The sequence below is a fragment of the Carassius carassius genome, chromosome 39 (genome assembly GCF_963082965.1).
Source record: "Carassius carassius chromosome 39, fCarCar2.1, whole genome shotgun sequence".
Classification (NCBI taxonomy): domain Eukaryota; kingdom Metazoa; phylum Chordata; class Actinopteri; order Cypriniformes; family Cyprinidae; genus Carassius; species Carassius carassius.
This window is the reverse complement of record NC_081793.1, coordinates 15,221,747-15,243,782: the sequence shown is the minus strand read 5'-3', so window position 1 is coordinate 15,243,782 and position 22,036 is coordinate 15,221,747. Positions and strand designations below refer to the sequence as shown.

Genomic DNA, 22,036 nt, shown 5'->3' with positions numbered 1-22,036 from the left:
TGTAATACTGTGAAATTTAATTACAGTTTGAAATAACTGTTTTCTATTTAAATATATTTGAAATGAAATGAAAACTGTTACTCCAGTATTTGTCACATGATCCTTAAGAAATCATTCTAATACACTGATGTGGTGCTCAAGAAACATTTATAATTATCGTCTATATTGAAAATAGTTGTGTTGCAAAATATTTTTGTGAGATTCATGGTAAATTTGATGAATAGAAAGTCCGAAAGAACAGAATTAGGTTAAAATGGAAATTATTTGTAATAATATAAGTAACTTTACTTTCACTTAAATCTTACTAACCCCAAACATTTAAACAGTAGTGTATTCTGAATTTTGGAAGTTTATTTTTCACTCCTTGTGCCGTGTGAACGTCAAGTTTGCTTACACCGCAGAGCATCTTAGCGTGAGATATCACAACTGCCCCGCCACAGGTGTTCTTTGTGTGATGGTTAATTGAGGCCTTTTTGTAACAGAAAGCCTTTGAAGTAATGCTATCTTCCAGCACCTCTTTCCTCTGTACCTGTGGTCTTCCTTTTATCTTCTCTTTCTTAATCTCTCACCTTCCTCTTTTCTATTGAATCCTGAGGCATCTGAGCTGTTACTGTAAGCAGCAGCAATAAGGTGTGAAAAAGCAATTGCAGTTATTTTAATAGAAATTTTTATTGGCCAAAAAAAAAATTGGAAATTTGTTGGCCAGCAAGATAATTGGTCAGAGACAGTCAACTCAGTTATGTTTAAGTCAGCATGAAATGACATTTGGAGTGAAATAAATGGATGGGAAAGTTGATTGTATCCATTGGCAATTGATTGGATGGTGAAAAGTGGGCGTCCCATACAGAATTTGCTGTCAGTTATGGAGTTTTAGTGATTAAAAGCAAAGTAAAGATAGAACAAGTTGTTTTTGATGGCAGATTATGAAAATGAACATGTTTTCTTTGGAATCACATGTGTGCATTGATGAGTTCTGCACAATTTTGATGCCCTGATTTGGACTGGGTTGAGTATTTTCATAAAATAAAGAAGAAAATTAACTGTTTATGAATAAATCATGACTAATATCTAAATGATATCCATTTTTTGATGCATTCGTTTATCTATCTTGGTCAGGTTTAAAGTTAATGCTTATAAATTTCATTGAACCAAATTGAGTAAAACAATCTTGCATTCAAATATCAGCTACTGTATAGCATTACAGGAGATTACAGACGACAGCTCTGTGAGGAAACCTGAGCGTTATTGAATCAGTATGTATGTCAGGGCGCGAGCACCACTGTAGCTGTGTAACAGTGTAACCTGTTTCCCGCTCGCTCTCTTTCTCTCACTTTCTCCAGCTCTAATGCACAGAACAGTGGCGTCTTTCTCCCGCAACCCAAAGTGTCAGTTTCTTCCTTGTCATCTTTAGACACGGCCTTTGCCAGCGGTGTTCGAATCATGCCCAGAACACACTGCAGCACTCTCCACAGGAAATAAAAGAAAAGAGAATGTACCTGATGTCTGGAAAATGAAAACCATTTGCTCAAGTGCAGTACATCTCTATACCATTCCCTGTTGGATTTTAGAATGTTTGAGAATTAGTTTGTTTTTTTACACTATATCTTACCTTGCCTAAAAACGTTTCTTTGTGTTTCTTTGTGTATTGTGTATTATTTGTGTTTAGCTTTGTTTTTCCCATCAGAGATGACCCATTTTGGGGTTTTGACCCACCAGTTGAGGATCATTGTTTGAGACCACCCAGACAACATCTGAGCCAGTCATCTGAGTGCTTTAAAAGAAAGGTCCAATGGTTTGCATGCTCAATTGTGCGAGGGACGGAGTGGAACGCACAAAATTAAGCATACCTGGGCTTTTAATCTGGTCCCTTTTGTAAATCCAATCATATCTGCTTCATAGGAGGAATTGAATGCCATCTGCATTCGTTATCATCACCTTTTGTATCATTATCTGTATCTTATCTGACTCATACAGTACCTCACTTTAGTTGTTTCTCCTCTACCTGCGTTTGGCCTGGACACCTGAGTACAAAGATCATGTGTAATGTATGCTCATAACAGCCAACAACTGCCAGCCATGTGTGTTTGTTTGTGTGTGTGTGTGTGTGTTTGGCCTCTGCTGCTAGTATAATAGATTTTTTCCAGAGGGCCATCTGTTCTCTCAAAGACTCTCTCGGATTCCATATGTTTGGGATGGAGTGGACACATTCTGATGGAGAATCGCTGGTGCCACCAAGGGCCATATCAAAAGGGCCAAACCAGTCATATTAAGTTTTTTAACCGGGTGCTTTCTGCAAAACAAAAATGTATAACTTGTTGTGATAAATTCATAAATTATGCAATTCTGAAGTTATTACTTCATGAATATATCCCAACCATTTTTTTTAAAACAAATTACATTCAATGAATCAATTTTGTACTATATTTAATTACCAAATCCTGATTGCCTTTAGCTGAGAGAGACTGAGAGGACTATTGACTAGATGACCGAAGGGATCTTGAAGCAGTACATGGGGTGAGGAGATCACATATATACTGGAGAGCAAGTCCATGCAAAGCTTTAAAAACGGAGAGCAGATTTTTTAAATCAACATGGAACTTGACAGGTAGCCAGTGTAGAGAGGTGAGTGCAAATGTAATGTGTTTATGTTTTTTAGTTCCAGTCAATACACATACAAACAAGATACATTTATATTAATTATACTGATATATGCAAGCCTTAATATTCACATAAAAGTGCATTTTATTAAAGAGAGTTTAGATATTTAGATACGGCAAAAATATGGAGAGATTAATTGGGTGCCATGTGTTTTTGCAGAGATACAGACTGACTGTTCCAGTCTGGCAAATTCAATGAAAGGAGAGAAGAGGAGGCTTCATCCTCTTCCTCTGGTTTTCTCTCTCTCTCTCATCTCTCTGGTCCTCCCCCGTGTGTGGTTATGATCAATGTTTATGCACCATAATGTTTCCTGACTCTCCTGAGGCGTCAGTGTGAAGGAGGGATTGACCCATCTCATGCTATGTTAGTGGGTCATGTTGAACTGCTGTCCTGTTGATTAAGTGCCGGGGGCCGCTGCTTCTCATTACGGCTACTAGCGGAGCCCGAGCTGCCAAACGTACAGAGCATGTGTGAGAAGTCTCACCACAAGTGCTTTAGGAATCGGAGTCCATTTCCTCTGTGCGCCACCGCACCAAAAAAAAAAAGCAAGAAACGCAATATTATTGTAGAAGAAAGGGGCCATTTGTACTTTTGGTCATGGTGTTTAATGAGCCCTCAGGGGCTATACCTACAGCGCTGCAGATTTGGTGAAGATGCAATGCATAATGTATGTCTGAGAAAGAAGGAGGTAGAACCCCATTACCCACAATCCACAGGCAAAGGAAACACAGTGTTTACCTAAAAATAAATAGACAGAGTGATCCTCAGAGGCTTAGTCTTATAAATGCACATTTATTAAATACAGACAGAGGCCGCTCAGCTACGCATTCCCAAAAAGTAAACATATATGCACAAACAACCTGATTAAGATGCACAGACATATACAGACTCAGATGTATACAGGAAAAAATGATGAATTCCCTGCTAAAAGCTGTCGGGCACCTAGTTTTTCATCTCGCTCCTTCTCTCCTTAACGTTGTGTGGAGTAAGACCTTGGCTTTGTGAAAGGACATGAAGTGAATGGGGAAAAAGCTAGGAAAGCAGAAAAAATAATTAATTTACTGTTTCAGTTCATAGTTTGGGGCAATTTGCCACAAGTCCATCTCCTAGCCTCCCTCCTCCACATGTATTTACCTTTTTCTTTCCCTGCATTATATGCTTCACATATCTGAGCCTGTTGCATCATTCTTTTTTGGACTGAGACTATATTTTCAGGAGATTATGTGAATTTTGTTGGGGGGGCGGTTATACTTACAAAATGTAAAAATTACATAAAACTTTACATAAAAAAAAGTAAATGACATACTGTTTTACATCTAACTCCTGCATCTTCTGATACGTTTAATCTGATCTATATAGGATTTATAGGTTTGTCGTCTTCACAGCACTTCACAGCACTTCACAGCCCGGTCCATTTTCAAATTTGATTTAACCCTTTGTTGAAAACTTCATACATAAAATGACAAGGAAAAATCATAAAATAATGTTATGCTGACATCACATCCGAGTTTTTAACACCTGTAAAAAAAAAAAAAAAAAAAAAAATATATATATATATATATATATATATATATATATATATATATATATATATATATATATATATAATTATTATTATTATTATTAAATATTATTATTTTAAAATATGTTTTATAAAATTTAATTGTGATTTTTTTAGACCAAGGATAAAATGAACTGAACTTGAATGCACTGTAAATTGCTTTGAAAAAAAAAAAAAAGTCTGCCAAATGTATACATGTGTAATAAACAACACTTTCTTAAAAAAAATTAACATTTAAAATTAAACCATTATTTTTTTTATTAATTTTAATCAATCATATCAGACCAATCATGGACTGCACTTTGTGAAGGTCACATTATTACATCAAGTTAGTTGCTGCATCCCAAATTGCATGCAGAATATGTTATGCACTGGATGAAGTACTTGCTTTTTTACGGCATAAATTAAGTTTGTTCTTTGGATTTGTGTGTAATATATCAGCGTACTTGGACATGATACTCATTTTACATACTATTTTTCATAAACAAAATAATAACAAAGAAGGCATATTTGGATGAAGAGAGTATTTTCATCAAGCTCTAGAAAAACTGCAAAAGTGATAGCTTAAATTTGAGTTTAAGTTTACTTTTAATTGTGTATGGTCCTCAGTCACTTTTACATATTCAATTGCTCCTCTTGTTTTTACTTTTTATGAACAAGATTAACTCATATGACGAACTGAACCAGTTACGTTATTCTTTAAAGAAAACAGAAACAAACAGTCCAGAGAAGAGCGTGTACTGCAACATGTGTGACTGTGCCCTGATTTTTGATGGGGTGAGAGGTTGTTTTTGCCTAGAGAGATGGAATGCATGTAGCATGTGCATGTTTAAAGCAACGTTACGGGAATTTCCACACCCAGATCCTACATATGTGTATTATGGAGTTTGAAGGTACAATATGTGTGTGTACTAGGGGTGCTAATACTATCCAGGACGACACAAGCGTGATAGGATGGGTCACAACTCCGGCACAGGGCCAAAAATATCACCCCTCTCCCACAGGCACCATCAACCTGGTGAGCACTGCCCTCTCGGCTTTCAAGGCTGCACAACATCCGGGAGAGGGCCCCAGCTAACCCACCCGGTCCAGCTACCCACCCGCCGGCACCTTTAATCTCAGGGGTGTGTGCGAGCTCCCTCGGCCCTCCGTATGCCACAGCGCCCTACATTTATAGCTCATTACGGAGGTGACTGAGATGAGGAGTTGATGGGTGGAGGTGACCGGTGGGGAGAGCGAGGTGATATAGGAGCGTGATGCAGGAGGAGAGCAGCGTGTGGCTGCTTCAAGGGGCGGGTCGCTGTGCAGCCCACTAGAAGCATTTACAGGCCATTAACACCACAATCTGCATGCTGGTCTACAGTGAGTCAGTTTTTTTTACAGTACAAGTGTGTGTATGGTACTGCTTTTTCTTTTTAGAAATGTGGCCTTATTTATTTCTCTAGTTTTATTTGCTTTGGAGTTTTGGCCAGCAGCTGGTGTGTTTTATTTGTGCTGTGCTTGTGTAATGCTTGGCTTTTTTACAGTGTGTGTGTGTGTGTGTTTGTGCACAGCAACAACTAGACATGTTGTTCTGTCTTTTATGAGAACTACCAGGACATAAATGCCACTGCCAGCAATAAACACATCAATTTTCTCTCAAAGTGACAGGCGAGCTGTGGGGTAGAACCATGATAAATGATAGAAATTCCTCAGATCACCTTTAACACAGTTACTTCTTGCACGACTATATGCAAATTGAAAGGGCTGTGTGATGTGGTGTGTGATGTAATTTCACATGCAGATGTCATAGAAAACCTAGAAATTCCTTGAAAATTTGTTTTGGGCTGGCAGAAATTCTGTCATCATTAACTTACCCTCATGTCATTCCAAATATTTTAACAATATTCAAAATATCTTCTTTTGTGTTCCACAGAAGAAGGAGAGTCATACAGGTTTGGAATGACATGAGGTTGAGCAAATGAAGACTATACTTTCACTTTTGCGTAAACTGTTCCTTTAATAAAAGCTTAAAAATCATTTCTATAGTGAAAAAGCATATTTCTAGTTGCTAGATTCTAAAATATTGAATTGACTGAATATTGCTATCAAGTAGATTAAAACGAAATGTTTTGTTGCCATAAATTGCTCAAATTGGTTCACAAATTGCTCTGAATGGTTCAGTAACAAATAGAATTCATTAGCAAATGTGAAATGCAGAAGTGTCTTTTAAAGGGATAGTTCACCCAAAAATGAAAACTTTGATGTTTATCTGCTTACCCCCAGTGAATCTAAGATGTAGGTGACTTTGTTTCTTCAGTAGAACACAAACTGAGATTTTTAACGCAAACCGTTGCAGTCGCTCAGTCTTATAATGGTGGTGAATGGGAATCACAGCATACACAAACAAAAACAAATCAAACCCTTCGGCTCTTGACAATGCATTGATGTGTAAAGGCACAAAACGAACGGTCTGTGCAAGAAACTGAACAGTATTTCTATAATTTTTTAACCTTTGATTCATGCAGTGTCCAAACTACTAGAACTCTCCTGAGCGTGTTCTCAAGCAGGCGCGTGAGTCGTCTTCATCTTCTTGCTTTATGGCGGATCGTTGACTTATAAGTGCATTACCGCCACCTATCTCTCAATGGTCCATTTGAGAGATAGGTGGTGGTATTGCACTTATAAATCGACGATCTGCCGTAAAGCAAGAAGAAGAAGACACCTCACGCGCAGGCTGTGTTTTGAGGAGCCGCTCATACAGTTCAGGCATAGCAGTGCATCATCTCTTTAAGGTCATGAAACCTAATGAAAATTCACTGATTAAAAAAAGTGTTGAAACACAAATGATTTGATTTATATTGCTTAACGGCAAAAAAGACAATTATGCATAATATGTAATCCATACTTAGTATCATATGTAATCCATGCTTTATGCTACTAACCCATACTTTATTTACTTGTATGCTGCATATATTTGTCAGTTAGCTAAAATTTTCCCCTCTACTGTAGCGCTTACTGTTGTGTAAAATTTAAAGGAGAAACTGTGAGGGAAAGCAATCTCTGTTAAAGATAGCTAGTGATAGGCAATGCCTGCAGCTGAGATTGCCCAGACTGGTGAATGCACTGGCAGCGGGTGTACAGATCATAGGGCCTTTGGCCAAGTTCCCGCACCTCTGCTTAAATTCCCAACATAACCTACCGGGTGTCACTGAGCCACAGGGGTGCCCCAGCCTCTACCAATACACACAACACACACACATGCATTGGAATTCCCTTTGTTTTCATTTGGCCTGACTCCTGCTCCACTCATAAAAATACTATACCTGTTTATCTGATGCACTGCCAGACCTCACCTGCTGTGTTTGCTCGGAAGTGTGCTGGAGCATTCAGGCTCTGTCAGATATCTCACGCTCTTCAGATGGCAGTTTTATTATGTGATATCTCAATTGTGTACCACTTCCCTGGGCACAGACCATGGTGAAGTGTATGAACTACCCACAGACAGGCAAGATTTGTAAGGGGGAAAGGAGATGGATCTTTAATGGGGCTCCTGTCCAAACACAGTGGTGACCTTTGACCCTACCTGCATCCCTGACCTCTGGCTGTGTTCCATTTGTCTCTCTACATTTCCTTCTTAAAGTCATGCTTATTTATGTGTAAGCACTAAACATGATTAATGTCATAATTTTTTTATAGTAATGCACATAAGCTGGGTTTCCATCCAAAGTTGCGAATTTAACTTATGTGCAAAACTGGAATTATTTTTTAAGGAAAGGAAATTAACAAGTAATTGCGTTATTATTAGTTATGGTAGTTTGTGTGAAAGACACTCATAGTGTATTTTTGTATATCAGTGCTTTTTGACTCATCACATCACAGTACAAAAAAAAAAAAAAAAACAGCATTTTTTATTTATCTAAATGAACAGGAAATCCAAATCTGCAATATTTCCATAACGGCATATTCTTTATACTTTGTTATGAACATATATTCCTTCATTTGATCAATTTAAAAGTATAGTTCATCTAAAATTTTACATCCTTTAGCTTCATGTCTTTTCAAACCTGTATAACTTTATTTTATGTTTTTTTTTGTTTGTTTGTTTTTTGGTCATACTACTCATGTCAACTACTATATCTTGTTTGGCCAATATTTTCTCAAACTGTCAGACTCCTAGAAAACATAAAAGCTCCATAAAACTAATCCATTTGATTAATGTGTTATATATTTTTTAAGTTCGGGAATATACCCAAACTGCTATGACCAGATCATTGATTCACTGACAACTTGAGAACTCCATCAGTCTGACAGTGAATGAATCATTCTCATTGAAAGATTGGACTCAAAAGAGTCATTCATTCATGATTTGAATATTGCTTAATATAAACATGCCAAAGAGAGTTCAAAGAATAATGACAATCACATTTATGGAGCCCTCCTTGATTTTTATTACATTGAAAAAATTAAAATGAATTAAAATAATTCACATTTTAAGTTCTACAAATAAAACTGTCATACAGATTTGGAACAACTGTGTGATAATAATAGATATCCCCATTCTTTAAATTTTACAGTAAAGAACTTGTATGTGTATGTGTGAAACTTGATGTGGCTCAAATCACTTTTAATCAGCTTTGAATTCTCCCATCATTTTTTTTTTAATCATACAGAATGAAGCACTTATAATGTCAAATTGCACAAGCATTTTAAACATATTTAATTAATCGCATGTGTTTAACTTTGACAGCCCTAAAAAGTAGGTCATTAGAAGGCTGTGCATTCGGTCCATTCGGCTTCACGTTGCGTCAGAGGAAGAGCAGTACGCGATCTGCCACGATCTGAGGTGAAGTTCACAGCCTGACACTGAACATCCATCTGACTGCAGTGAGATCATTTGATAAGTTGCTAGACTCAAGCAATTCCTATTGGTATATTGTAATGAAAAATAAATGCTGAAGCATCCATCTTAAAGTAAATCTCAGGTTTTTTATGCCTGACTGACTGGCCTTGTAAAAGATTAATGGAGCATGATTTAGCTATGCACAAAGCCGGCAAACCCACAGAGAGCTTGATTCGCCGAATCTTTCCTTATAACCACATCTTGAGAACATCAAAGTTTTGTTTTTTTTGATTGATCCACCTTAGAAACAGCGAAATCGGGAGAGGAAAGCCTCTAATATGTTTTTAAAATACAGTCACATTCTTGGCAGCGTCTTGACCTGTCTTTGCCAAAGGCATGGTGGAATGAGGGAGGAGGCCATGCGCTCTTTGAAGGGGAGTGTTTGTGTATGTGTTGGGGAGGTAGCGTCAGTTTCCCACAATGCCCTTCATTTTCCCTTTTTTTGTTCCCCCTACACATCCGTCTGTGCCTAAGGGAAGTGGCTTTGTCAGACTGACCCTACGTGAGATAACCATCGTTTCACTGTGTAGTCCCCTTCTTGCATTTGAGCAAATCCACCCCAATCATTTTCCTCATTCTTGAGCTAGAGAAGATGCTAAACAGACACAAGCTAAATTTCCCCTCGGATAAGAGGGCAATTATTCAAACGCAATAAATGTCTGGGATGATTAATGTTGTAAAAGCAAAGCATTGGATAGAAGGGGGTATATCTGCCAAAAGAAGCTCCTGCCCTGTCCATCAGAAGAAATTCTACAGGTTCAGATGAACAATAGTAGACTGTTATGTAGGGGTGGGCGATATATCGTTTAGACGATAATATCCAAATTGTTGTCTGGACGATATGCAAAATTGGGATATCGAATATTTCATAATTTGTACAATCTGACCTCCCAAACATGAAAAGAGCTTAAGGAAGTTAAAGAGAAAACAAATAACGCACACTATAACCACACTATAATAATTATATGTAGCGATTTTAATAATGTAGGGGTTTTTTTTTTTTTTTTTTTACAAAATCACGATCGTTCCTCAAAACGTAAGCTGCTACTAATTTGCAATACAACTACGGAGTTCTTACCCGTGTGTTATGACATTTCTTAGTTGAAGCAACAATCCAAAAACATGAAGAGTAAAGCCAATGTACGATTAATAAAATAGCTGCTAGAAAAGGCAAAATATGCGCTGTTTGCGGAAAACTGAAGTTAAAAAGTTTTTCTTAAATGTCTGTGGTGTCCTCAAGTGGCGAGCGTTGTGATTGCATCATTAGAAAATTGCGTTGTATAATGATGAGTCCAAAAGATGGAATACATTTTTCCCAAGAGATCCACCGGAATAGCCTCCAAACACGAACAGGGCTTCTTTTAACTTCTAGAAAAAACTTTTTTTAGTACAAACTAAAACATTTTTATTAATACGGTGAACTGCCCATAATGCCTCTGTGCCCCTGACGTCTTACGTCATTACAGTGTGCCATGCGTATACAAGTATGTTAAGTCACTTGTTATCTAGCTTAGCGAGCGCAACAACACAAAAATGAGCAAAGAAAGCAAAAATACAGTCATCCTCAAAACCAGTGCAAGAAGAGCTAACAGCGAGACGTGGGTCAGCTTCTTTAGCCTGGAGATGGTTTGGTTTTGACAAAAATGACGAGCAACAAAAGTCGCCCAGCTGTAGAATTTGTCGCAAGCAGATTGCCGCATAGCAGAGTGCCACAACCAACCTCTTCCATCATCTCCGTACGACGCACAAAACACAGTTTGAAGAGTATGAAAGGCTTCGTGCTGAACAAAACAGCACTGCTGCTACAAACTACCGGTCTGTGGGCAGTGTCTGTGTTATTTAATTTGTTCCTTTTGTCTTTTTTTATCCTCATCTTTTATATTACTATAATGTACAAAAATGTTATATTGTGTTGTGTTGTGTTCTAATGTTTACATTTTGCAAAACACAACTTTTTTTAAAGAGGTAGTTACATTGTTGTTAGTCTATTACTAATAGAGTACTGTTTGCAAAGCACAAAGTTAATTTATTACGTACATATACAGTATTGTACTGAAAAAGCACTGTTCTTTTATTAAAATAAATATTTAGTACAGTACCTTGGTTCATGTTTAAATCAATAATGTCTCATATCTTTATGTATTAGTAATTCCATACAATAATAGGTAAAATGCAGCAAGTCAAAAGACCAACAGGACCTTCTTTGCCAATTTGCACACATTTCTGTAAAGGATTGCAAAATTATCGTCTGAATATCGATATCGAGATATTGAAAAAAAATATTGAGATATACATTTTTGTCAATATAGCCCACCCCTACTGTTATGTATCTGCCTACCTGATGCATTGACTCACATTTAACATTTTGAGATTATTGACAAGTTAAATTTGTATTTCAGATTGAATTGTGCTATTATAACTGTACTGTTTATATACACTTTAACTTCAAACACATTATCTGTAAACAAAAACTGTGCAGTCATAAAGGTGTGAATGTGTATGTATTCTAAATTTCATGTAAGTTTAATATTTTAGATAGCAGTTTGTATTTTATTATATTTATCTGTATGGCTCCATTTTCAGTGGCTATTATTCCAGTTTTCAGTGTTCCATGATCCATAAGAAATCAAATAAATTATATATCTAATTTAAGTAATTTTGTGAATGTATCATTTACTGGCATTAAGCTGCATTATATCATATAGACCAGCACTATAAATGCTAATTGGCCAACCTTCTCAAAGATCTATACTGGTTGACCACTCTTCTCTTTCAACTTTTCTGTTCTGTCCATTTCTAAACCATTTCTCATCCATTCTTTGTAAACCTGACATATAGTGGTAACATCTACTAAAAGGTCAACTACCCAGAGACAATAATCGGGCATGTGGTGACTTGCAGAGGCTGTTTAACCAGCCATCAGTCAAACAAATTTATCAGCCCTCTCCATCTAATGTAAACAGCAAATGTTGGGAAGCAGGATGAGTGAGGCAGGGTCCTATAGTAACACTTGCAATGCAGCAAATGAAACAACAAAAGTAACTGGTGAGTTATTTATATGTTTTTATTGATTGATTTATTGTAGTAGTATTTGACTAGTGTACGTTTATCTTCAATATCTAAAGGTTTTTAGTTATTTTTATTTTTTTCATAAAAAGAAACATATATGTGACAAGATATTTCTTGCATTTAACCACCCAGATGAAAACACATTCACAATGGGTCTCAGTGTCTGGTTGTATGCTAAACCTGGCTCCTAGTTCTAACATTGTTAGCTTGACATTGAAAATGTCAACATGTGACCGAACCTTTACCTTGTTTTATTCAGTAAATTGCTCATATTGCTTTCATCTTGCTTGTGACTCTTTGATGTTTGAGTGTGCAGACTTTTTCTAATCTCTTCACCTTTGTAAGCTAAACCTGCCACCTTCTCTGATTTTAGAGGCTGTGCACAGATCTAATGATATTTCAGGAGCACAATCACAAGAAAGGTGTTTCTTCAGTTTTATTTTAACACGAAGGTGCTACTGAGCAAGCATGTGTGCAATTGGTGCATTAGATCTTTTAGTTAGGCTGAGATCGGCAATCAAGCAAAGTAGCGTTTTTCAATCCCTTTGGCATAAAAAAAACACTCTTTTTCGATGTTGATTGGTTATGCAAGGATCTCTTTTTGCATTGTCGTCTTTGTGAAACATTCATTAAAGGATGGTGTGCTCCGACTGGCATAATGGCATCTGCACAACGTGGTCTTCACTGAGATCATATCAGATCACAGTCTGGAATCTTTATCTCCTGAATCATCAGTGCTCTTTCATTAGCTGTTCATAAGCATAGTGGCTAACCTGTCAAATACCACCAGATGAAAATGCCAATCTTTTAATCATCTTAACATTTTCTAAAGATTGTTTTTTACTTACTGTTTAATTTAATTGCACTGTGGCTCTGATGTAAAATGTTTATAGAAATATAATTGTAATTATAAAATATTTTTTCTATATTAGGAAGTCTGGAACATTCTGTCCTGAATGAAACAAGAGAGAAAGAATGAGAGAGACTGGCTAAGAGTCTGTTTCACCCTGCAACATGCTAACTAATTATTCTTTTTCATGCTGCTTTCAAACCAGCATTTTAAAGCATTGAATTAACGGCAAGAAGAAAGTAAGCAAACGGGGGAAGAGAGAAACAGAGCCCACTTTCTTCCTGCCAATTAAAAAGTTTTAGTGCCGCATTTGAGAATGCAGAAAACAGTGACAAACTTGGAGCAAGAAAAATGAGCCTGAAAACCTTACTCAGCTGCACCTGCTGCAGTTTTTATATCCAGTGTATGCACTGTGTCAACATATATGTCAAGCGATGCCCCTTCACACACACAGCATACCCACTCCCACACACATTTGGCTTACGTACACAGGTGCAGTGTCAAAGATACCTGCAATGCTACACTTTAAAATTAATGTGGCCTTTGTGCATTTTTGGCTCCCTTTGCACTTTTTACAACACGCACACTAAAACAAACAGTCATCATTAACAAACACCACCTCTCCTTTTTTCCGTGTTTATGGCCCTATTATGAATTAAACTTAAGCTGCTGTATTCTTTTTCTTGTTCTCTTGCTCCTGGTCTCCATCCTGTACCTGTTCTCGCTCAGCTGCAAGTTTAACAGGAACCCTGCCTTGTAAAGCTATGTTTATAGATCCCGTATGTTTGATTGTATGGGGCTTTATGACTTTGACCTTGACTGAACAGGAGTGAGAGGTGGACCTCCTACAGTATACAGGCCTGGGCAGGGACGAGACTGTTCGCGTGTACGTTTTAGCCATGTGGCTGTGATAATGAGCGGCTTTGTAGTTGACCCAAAATTCAATTATCATTTACTCACCCTAGATATGTTCTTGAGAACCATGTGACTTTCTTTCTTTCTGTGTAACACAAAAGAATATATTTAGCAGAGTTTCTAAGCTGCTCTTTTCCATAAGCCTTATTCAGACAATAATTGTTTCTCATGAGTTTTATCACTGTGGAGATGTTCCTTTGATTTGTTCCTCAAACAAAGTGGTTGTATGGCTTTTGAAGATTTGGAAAATGAGGACTACTTCAGTGTTATTTTATGCCTTTTTAGAGCTTAACATCGCTAGTCCCCATCTTCTTTTTATTGCATGAAGAATGTAGCATGAACTTTCCTCAAAACATCTTTTTTTTTTTGCTCCACACAAGAAAAAGAAGCATACAGAATAATACAGATCTGCAAAGAAATGTCGGTGACAAAAAAATAAGACAGAATGTTTAATTTTGTTTGACCAATCCCTTCAATGGCCTACCAATCAGGAGGCAGCATCACCATTTGAAATACTGTATGAGCAGCTTCTCTCTCGTTACTCATAATTCTCTTGAATCATTTGTTAATCATTGGAGACTAATTATTGTGATTATATGCAGCAGTCCCAGTGTGCATCACCGTTGTTTTGGTGATAACCCGCTTAAAAACGTTTACACACACACTTAACTCTACACACAATCGATGGGACCACACTTTCACACACATCAGCTGGTCAGGCAGATGAAAAGGCCTGTTAGGCTGGCAAATATGTGAACAGGCAACTCTGATGAAAGATGATAGGCCAGCTGAGCATTAACTAATGCAGAACAAATGTCCTCTTGGCTTCATTGTCAAAGGATTGAAGCATCACACACTAGCCATGTGCTTTAATTGCCAAGCACCTCTTCAGTCAGAATATGGACCGTTCGGACGCAAGCGTATCCCTGCCGTATCCCTGCCGTATCAGTATACGAGCATCATGGAGTTCCGTGGCGTGTCTCAGCTCTGTGATTGTGCTTTGTCAAGCTTTGAGCTTAAGCTGCCAGATCCTTTCCTTTCTCTTCACACACAATAAAACGATCTAATTCCCCTCTCTGGACCAGAGCCACCCATTCATTGATGGATTCTGAGGGCCTGTACGGCATGTTCCACGTCGGTTTCTGTTTGGGGAGTGCATTTAGTGTGCATAATAGATACCAAAGAAACATCAATATACACTTACACATGCTCTTCTGTCAGATCCATTTGTGAATTTGCCTCGATATATCAGTAATCACTTAAGATGCCCTTATAGAGGAGACAAGACAACTTTACTTTGAAGAAAAAATTGGGGCTGAGCGATATGAGCCAAAAATCATATCTCTGTATTTTTAGGCTGATGGCAGATTACGATATACATCTTGGTAATTTTTAGGCTGAATGTACACTGCTTCCACTCTTAAGCCCTATTCAGACGGGACTAGTTTTCAAAAACTACGTTTGAGTTTCGTTTCTCACCACCTGATGTCTGTGATTTTCATGTACCAATTCGGACGGGACTAACATCTTCATGTTTATTACAGAGGTGAGAGGATCTGTTTTGTATATCTGGGCGTCACAGAGATCACACGCTCCGTATGCCTGCATTGCATATAGTCATTCGGAATGATTACCATTAGTATTATTACACAATAAATACTTAATGGCTAGTATAGCAAAACCGTGTGGTTTCTTTAGTTTAACTTGTTTTCCTTTTTTTGTAGTAGGCTAAACCCATGTTTAATTTTCATAGAGGTACATCTGTAATTAAAACATTATGTAACTGAGTGTATAAATGAATGTGAGTAATCTTACATTATGCTGATATTACAATAGCCGGTATTAACAGTTTACGTGATCTGGCTCTTGATTTTATAATTATTTATTTTTATTATTATTATTATTTCTTTTCCAAACATGCGCGCGGTAAGAGCATCTACGGTAATTCACATTGGCCAAAACACACGAGGAAACGCGTTGCGAAATAAAATATTGCCGGCAATCACAGACATTCGCATTTGGATGGGATTAGTTTTCTCAGAGGATCACTGAGTGTGCTGAAAAACAGTAGGCAATTTGCTCTGGAATTATTACAGAGGATGTGTGAGAAAAACACAGACGTGGCAGATTAATATCAGATTAATAGTCGGACGGGATTAATATCACCAAGTATGTCTGTGAAACACTTTCTCTAATGACCCCCTGTAAAACTAGTCCCGTCCGAATAGGGCTTTAGATGCAACATAATCATGGCATTCTATGCGGATTAAATAGTTCCGCTGCTCCAAATAACTAAACTAGGGCATCAATTTGATTATTTCTTTAATTAATCTATTGATTGATTTTTTTTTCTCTGTATTTATTAAAATAAATAAATATGATTCCACACCCTGACCAATGTTGTCCCCCAAACAATGTGAAAATGTAATATAGTCTAGGCTGTACATTATGAGCGAAAAAAAGCAGACATTAAAATCACTAGATTAAAATGAAAACAAAAGCACAGACTAAATGTTTACTGGTAAGAGGTCGAAGGAACACACTTTCACTTTCAGTTTATATTTGCACTCCATTTCGATTGCACTTGTTTGACATGACTTTCTTACACTTAGAGGTGAAAGAATATATGATGAAACATAAGTTATGCTCTGAGGAAAACACCTCTCAAATAGCACACTGTATCTGTTAGCACATGTACCTGTCACCTGACTTTAATTAAAAATCAAGTCTCATGTTTAGGGCAGTTTGGCTCTTTCCCTTCAGCTGCTCACCCTGTGCCCTTGCTTTTTTCAGATGCACTCACAACATCAAACTACTGTATATCAATCTGATTCTATATTGTTTTTGAAAATATATCGGTGTACATTACAAAGTTCATATATCAGCCCAGTTCTAAAAAAGAATCCCTGATCAGTGGCTTTTTTGAGCTCATATTCTGTCCTTATTGACCTGTAACAACAACAAAACAGAGGCTAAATTTGGATACCGATTTGTCGTGTTGCCAAATCCCTAATTTGCTCGTACACATCGACTTTCTTTGTCTAATCTCTTCTGTTATATTTAGACTCGTGTGTCCATTTCAGTACAGTCTGCATACACAAATAAGTCTAAAGACACAGTAAAAAGACTGTAAGTGATGATATATCCAGGTGAAGTGACTAAATCGTCCGGCTCATCAGAATTGAGTAGCCTGTGGAATCACGATCATTGTTTTTCTCAATATCCCACCGCCTAATCCAGATTATCGAGGCAGTCGAGGCCTTGCGATTTACACAGGTTTTAAGACACATTGTTGCTGCCAAAGAAGTGATTGAGCAGCCTAGTGGTGCATGTGAGCTCCTGGGTTTGCACAGGGTAAAGGGAGAGATGGGATTAGGGCCCTCCTAATCGAAATTGTTTCCTGGAAAGTGTGCTTTCTGTCTCCAGTGAGCCGGCTATGCTCTGGAGAGCCCATGGGAAGCATGTTACATTGGACAGCCAGTTAAAAGAGGAGATGGTGCACACACATTTGTCACTCAGTTTCAGAATAGAATGTAGACCGGAATTATGATACTGGAGTATGTATGCATCAATTTTATTTTATTTAAATTAAAAAAAAAAAAAATACAATTGACTAAATCAACTATACATTGAATCAAGATTACTTTTATTTGTAAACTCTCAGTATTATTGATCATAGAGGTGAAAATTCAACGAATATAAATACAAATAATATATATATAGGGCCAGATTTACTAACAGCTTGCACCAGCGCAGACGTCTTTTGGCATCAAAATAGTATTGTCAGGATTTACTAAAGACGCGCAGTGAAGAATTAGCGCTTAAAAGACGTGGACACAGTTATTTTCGCTTCTGACTTTATTGAATATACATTTGCAGGTGTTTACCTTTCAGACGCTAATTTGCCCTGTTTATTAAATCTGGCCAATAAAATATAAATAAATATTAAACAAATATTAATAATACAAATACACAAATAATAAATAAATTTTAAAATCTTTAGCTTCGCTTGTACTTTATGGAGGCCCATGAAAAATAAGAGATCGGATGAACAATTATTTCTCAAAATAATTGCCTTCCAGAGAACCTTTTTGTTTGCTCACAAAGGTTTTGCACTCCCCCAAAAAACTTCACCTGAGAAACTTTGCAGTCATCACAAAAGTTTTGCGTTCCCCACAAAATTTTTTATTAGCTCTCAAAATTGTGCATTTCCCAAGAAATTTTATGCTAGAAAAAATGCTGCTTTCATTACCCTGAGTTATTGCAGCATTCATTGATTCTCTCTTTTTTTCGCAGACCTCATCACATATTGCTGAGTTGGAGAGCGAGGTGGGCTTGGTTTGCGAGCTTCGCTCCGCAGAGCCGTCCGATGACTGTCTGACTCATCACAACCCGCGAATGACAGGCGTGCATTCGAGGGTGGGGCCCGCCTCAGTCTCACATGATTGGCTGCTGGATGGAAATAAGGTGAATGGAACACATGCCCAAGGAGCAGGACCCAAACCAATCAGAGGGAGAAGAGAAACGGTGAGCTTGTTAAGAACTGATCTTACATTTCACTGCTGGTCATATGCTCTCCATATAACCATGTATGTGACAAATAAAAATCTTGAATCTTGATCTCACAAGAGATTCCATACTCATTAGTGGGGCTACAACATAAGTCATAATGAAGTTTAGTTTGTATAGTATGTCTTGGTGCCAAGTTGCCCGTACTCCTTGTTTCTGTTTATCAAATTATATTTCACATAGTGACGCTTCAGGAAACTCAGATTTTCTGGTCAATGCACACAGTCTCCTACATAATTCATTTTTCTGGTAAATGGCTCCATTTGTGTGTGAACATCTCTCAGTGAGTGTGGTGCTGGCTCTATGCCGTGCTTTTGAGTCTAAAGGCAGACGCTAAGAGACAAGCCTTTACCTCAGCATCTACTCTGCACACACATTTTATACAAGGTCTGGAGCCGGCAGGAAAGTTTGCTAAATCCTTAGAGAATGCCTGTTACTGTCAAGCACACTCTCAAACCTTACATGCACACACACACACACACACGTGTACACACTGCCGTGTAGGCATTTGGTTTAGCAGGATGGCACAGACTGCCCCCTCACGTTCTAAAAAAAGAATTAGTTTTAGAGCCAATAGCAGTGTTTCTGCCAGTTAGCAAAACACTTCGTTCTCAGTGTATGTGTGTGAAATGTGTGCATCTGTCCTTGAGTGATTGCTTTATTTGGCACATCTATTGTTGCTTTTCTGCTTCTCTGACCACAGATACCTAAAGATTTGTTGATAGGTGTGTTGTTACTGTCGCACTGCTCGACTAGTTGGCAAAGTAGTGAGGCTGACTAACCTAATGTCATATAGTATAGGGGCAGTCGTGGCCTAATGGTCAAAGTGTAGGACTTGTAACCCAAAGGTCACTGGTTCCAGTCTTGGTACCAGCAGAGATTGTAGATTGGGGGAGTAAATGAACAGTGCTCTCTTCCACCCTCAATACCGCTACTGAGATGAAACACTTGAGCAATGCATAGAACCCCCAACTGCTCCCCGGGTGCCGCAATGGCTGCCCACTGCTCCGGGTGTGTGTTCACGATGTAGGTGTGTGGGTGTGTTCACTACTCACTGCTGTGTGTGCACTTGGATGAGCACAAATTCTGAGTATGGGACTCCATATGGGACTATATATATATCTTGATATATAGCCAAAGGCATGCGTCTTGAAGTTTCCATTTTACCACTTTACACCCCATTTAATGCATTATCCTCTAATTAGTCTATAAATGTTATTCAAGATTAACCATCATTAAATCAATGATGCTTGAGAGCATGTGAAAGCGTTCCTGCTCAGGTGATTTCAATGCAATTATTAGTTCAGACTTTTAACTACACAGAAGCATCATCAGGAACACAGGAGCCGCCACACAAGGCCATACATCAAGACTCCAGCATGACTCAGCTCTTAGCTGCAGACCCATGTTTAAGTGTTTGTGTGTGCACGCATATAATGGGCAAGACCCCAGGAATGTGGGGTCAGACTCCCAGCATGCTCACTCAAGAGGCGATTAAACAAGGGCCCTTCAGCTTAATTACACCGAGGCCACATGTCAGTAGATTAGCTGATCACTGAGCGAAGCATTCTGAGTTAAATCAAAGAGCAGGAGCAATCACACGGTTCCGTTCATCTTATTTAATCTGATTAAATATTATTCTTATTCTTCCCTTACTTTCATTACTTGCTCTCCTGCTTTCTTTCCACCTCTGCTGACTGCCTTCCAGTCACCTTCCCAAACCTCACACTCATAGGACTTCAGATGTTTCTTTTTCGAGTGAGTGAGAACTAGCTTTAAACATCCCTCATATTTGCCTTTGTTTAAGCAGACATTTAGCCCCGCCCCATACTTACACCATTGGTGGATCTTGTGTCGATTTCATAACTTGATATAATTTAAACCCATATTATGAATAAGTATGTTCCAAACAGAATCACTTGATTAAGGCTATACTTTATTTTTTTCGGCAGTTTGGCACTATTACAGTTAATTTTTATTTCAAATTGTCTTCAACCATATCGTTTAGTTTGTGGTAAACTAACTGTATCAGAGTGTTCCACAGATGTCTGGGCTGATTTCAAGCTTATTTGAGATGTTTGGAGAAGAACCAGGCATGTTCACGTTGCTTTTTTGTATTTATGCAAACACTACATGCCTGTTTGAAACTATTAAATGCATTAGGATTAGGATTTAAGGGGGTCATGGGGTTTTATATTTATGCAATCATAGCGCAAAAAATCATGGGCTCAATTCCTAGGGAACACACACACACTGATTAAAAAAGTTTATAGCCTGAAAGCACTGTAAGTTGCTTTGAAAAAAAGCTTTTTTGTAGAGCTTACTCTGCAAAAAAAAAAAAAAAAGAAAAAAAAAAACATACTGCAAGTTTCCGAACTTTTCCGAACTACTTTCTACCCTTCTGAAATGCCAAGATTTGAAACTGGTAGAATCGTGACATCTCAATTGTTCTCGACACACCCTTTATCATGTGTCATCGTCATTTACAATCAAAGAAATATGTTATGAACAACTCATGTCTGTCCATCAATCACAAGAGCGATATGCTGATGGATAAAAATGTCAAGTAAATCCGAAAAAAAAAACAAGATGTTGTTCTGTCAATGGATGTAAAGAAACCGCACTTTCAAAAACTTTGCATAGCCTTCATAAAGATCATGACTAATGTTTATTTTACAAAAATAAAATTTTGCTGCCAGTTTTCTAAAACATCTTTTATTAAAATATATGCCGGTGCCAAGCATTTTGTTGGAGGCAGTTAAGTACATTTATTTTTCATCTTATTGTTTGTAACAAATGTCAAATCAGCGTTTAACACTTATTAAGACACCAAGCCTATTTTTTTCCAGTCCAGTCGACTGTTCCTTCTTGAAGAGGGTATCCGTGTTTTTAGACCAGTCCAGTCTGTCGTCCATTTGTAGGTCTGCACCACCTCCACACAGATGTCTTCAGCTAACACAGGCTTGGGTCCTGACCACTATCTCCTTGGCGTTGATAGTTTTCGGCTGCAAAAATCAGAAGAAAAGTCTTGTGAGACTTCATAATAGTATTTTTAAAACTATATGCTGAAAATTAAGCAAGCTAAAGAAGTAACCATGCTGAAATAGACTGTTGCAATTGTTGTGGTTGCATTGTTTCAATTTCTTCTGACTCTGGCTCAAGCATATACAGTAAGGCTTTATTACAGCGCTTGCCATCTCAAGAATAAAAAAACACACACAACATGCTGTACAGAAGGGCGTGGATATGGTGCAGTGAAGTTTCAAAGAAGTGGGCTTTACTTCCATTTCTACAAGAGGCAATGTAAAATAATTGTTTTTACAAATATTCAATATTTTTTGTCCTGTCTTTGCAAACTTTATGAATTTAACCTCAAGAAACCTAACATAAACCTCTGAAAGTGCATGTAATGTTTTCACACGCTTTGTTGCACATCTACATTACCTGATGCACCAACATACATATTAACCCTGCAGTTTTCAAATACTGAGAGATTAACGAGGCGCCGTGCAGCAAACATGGACACATATTA

The 22,036-nt window shown here is 37.7% G+C and overlaps 1 protein-coding gene across 1 annotated transcript in view; it reads left to right on the top strand.

The window, feature by feature from the left end:
- Positions 1-22,036, top strand: part of LOC132121460 (thyroid hormone receptor alpha-like) — a 121,129-nt gene that overhangs the window by 78,619 nt on the left and 20,474 nt on the right. The window contains exon 3 of the mRNA XM_059530864.1: positions 18,232-18,462. Coding sequence (XP_059386847.1) covers positions 18,407-18,462 — 56 coding nt within the window. The 5' untranslated portion in view covers positions 18,232-18,406. The remainder of the gene's footprint in view (positions 1-18,231; positions 18,463-22,036) is intronic.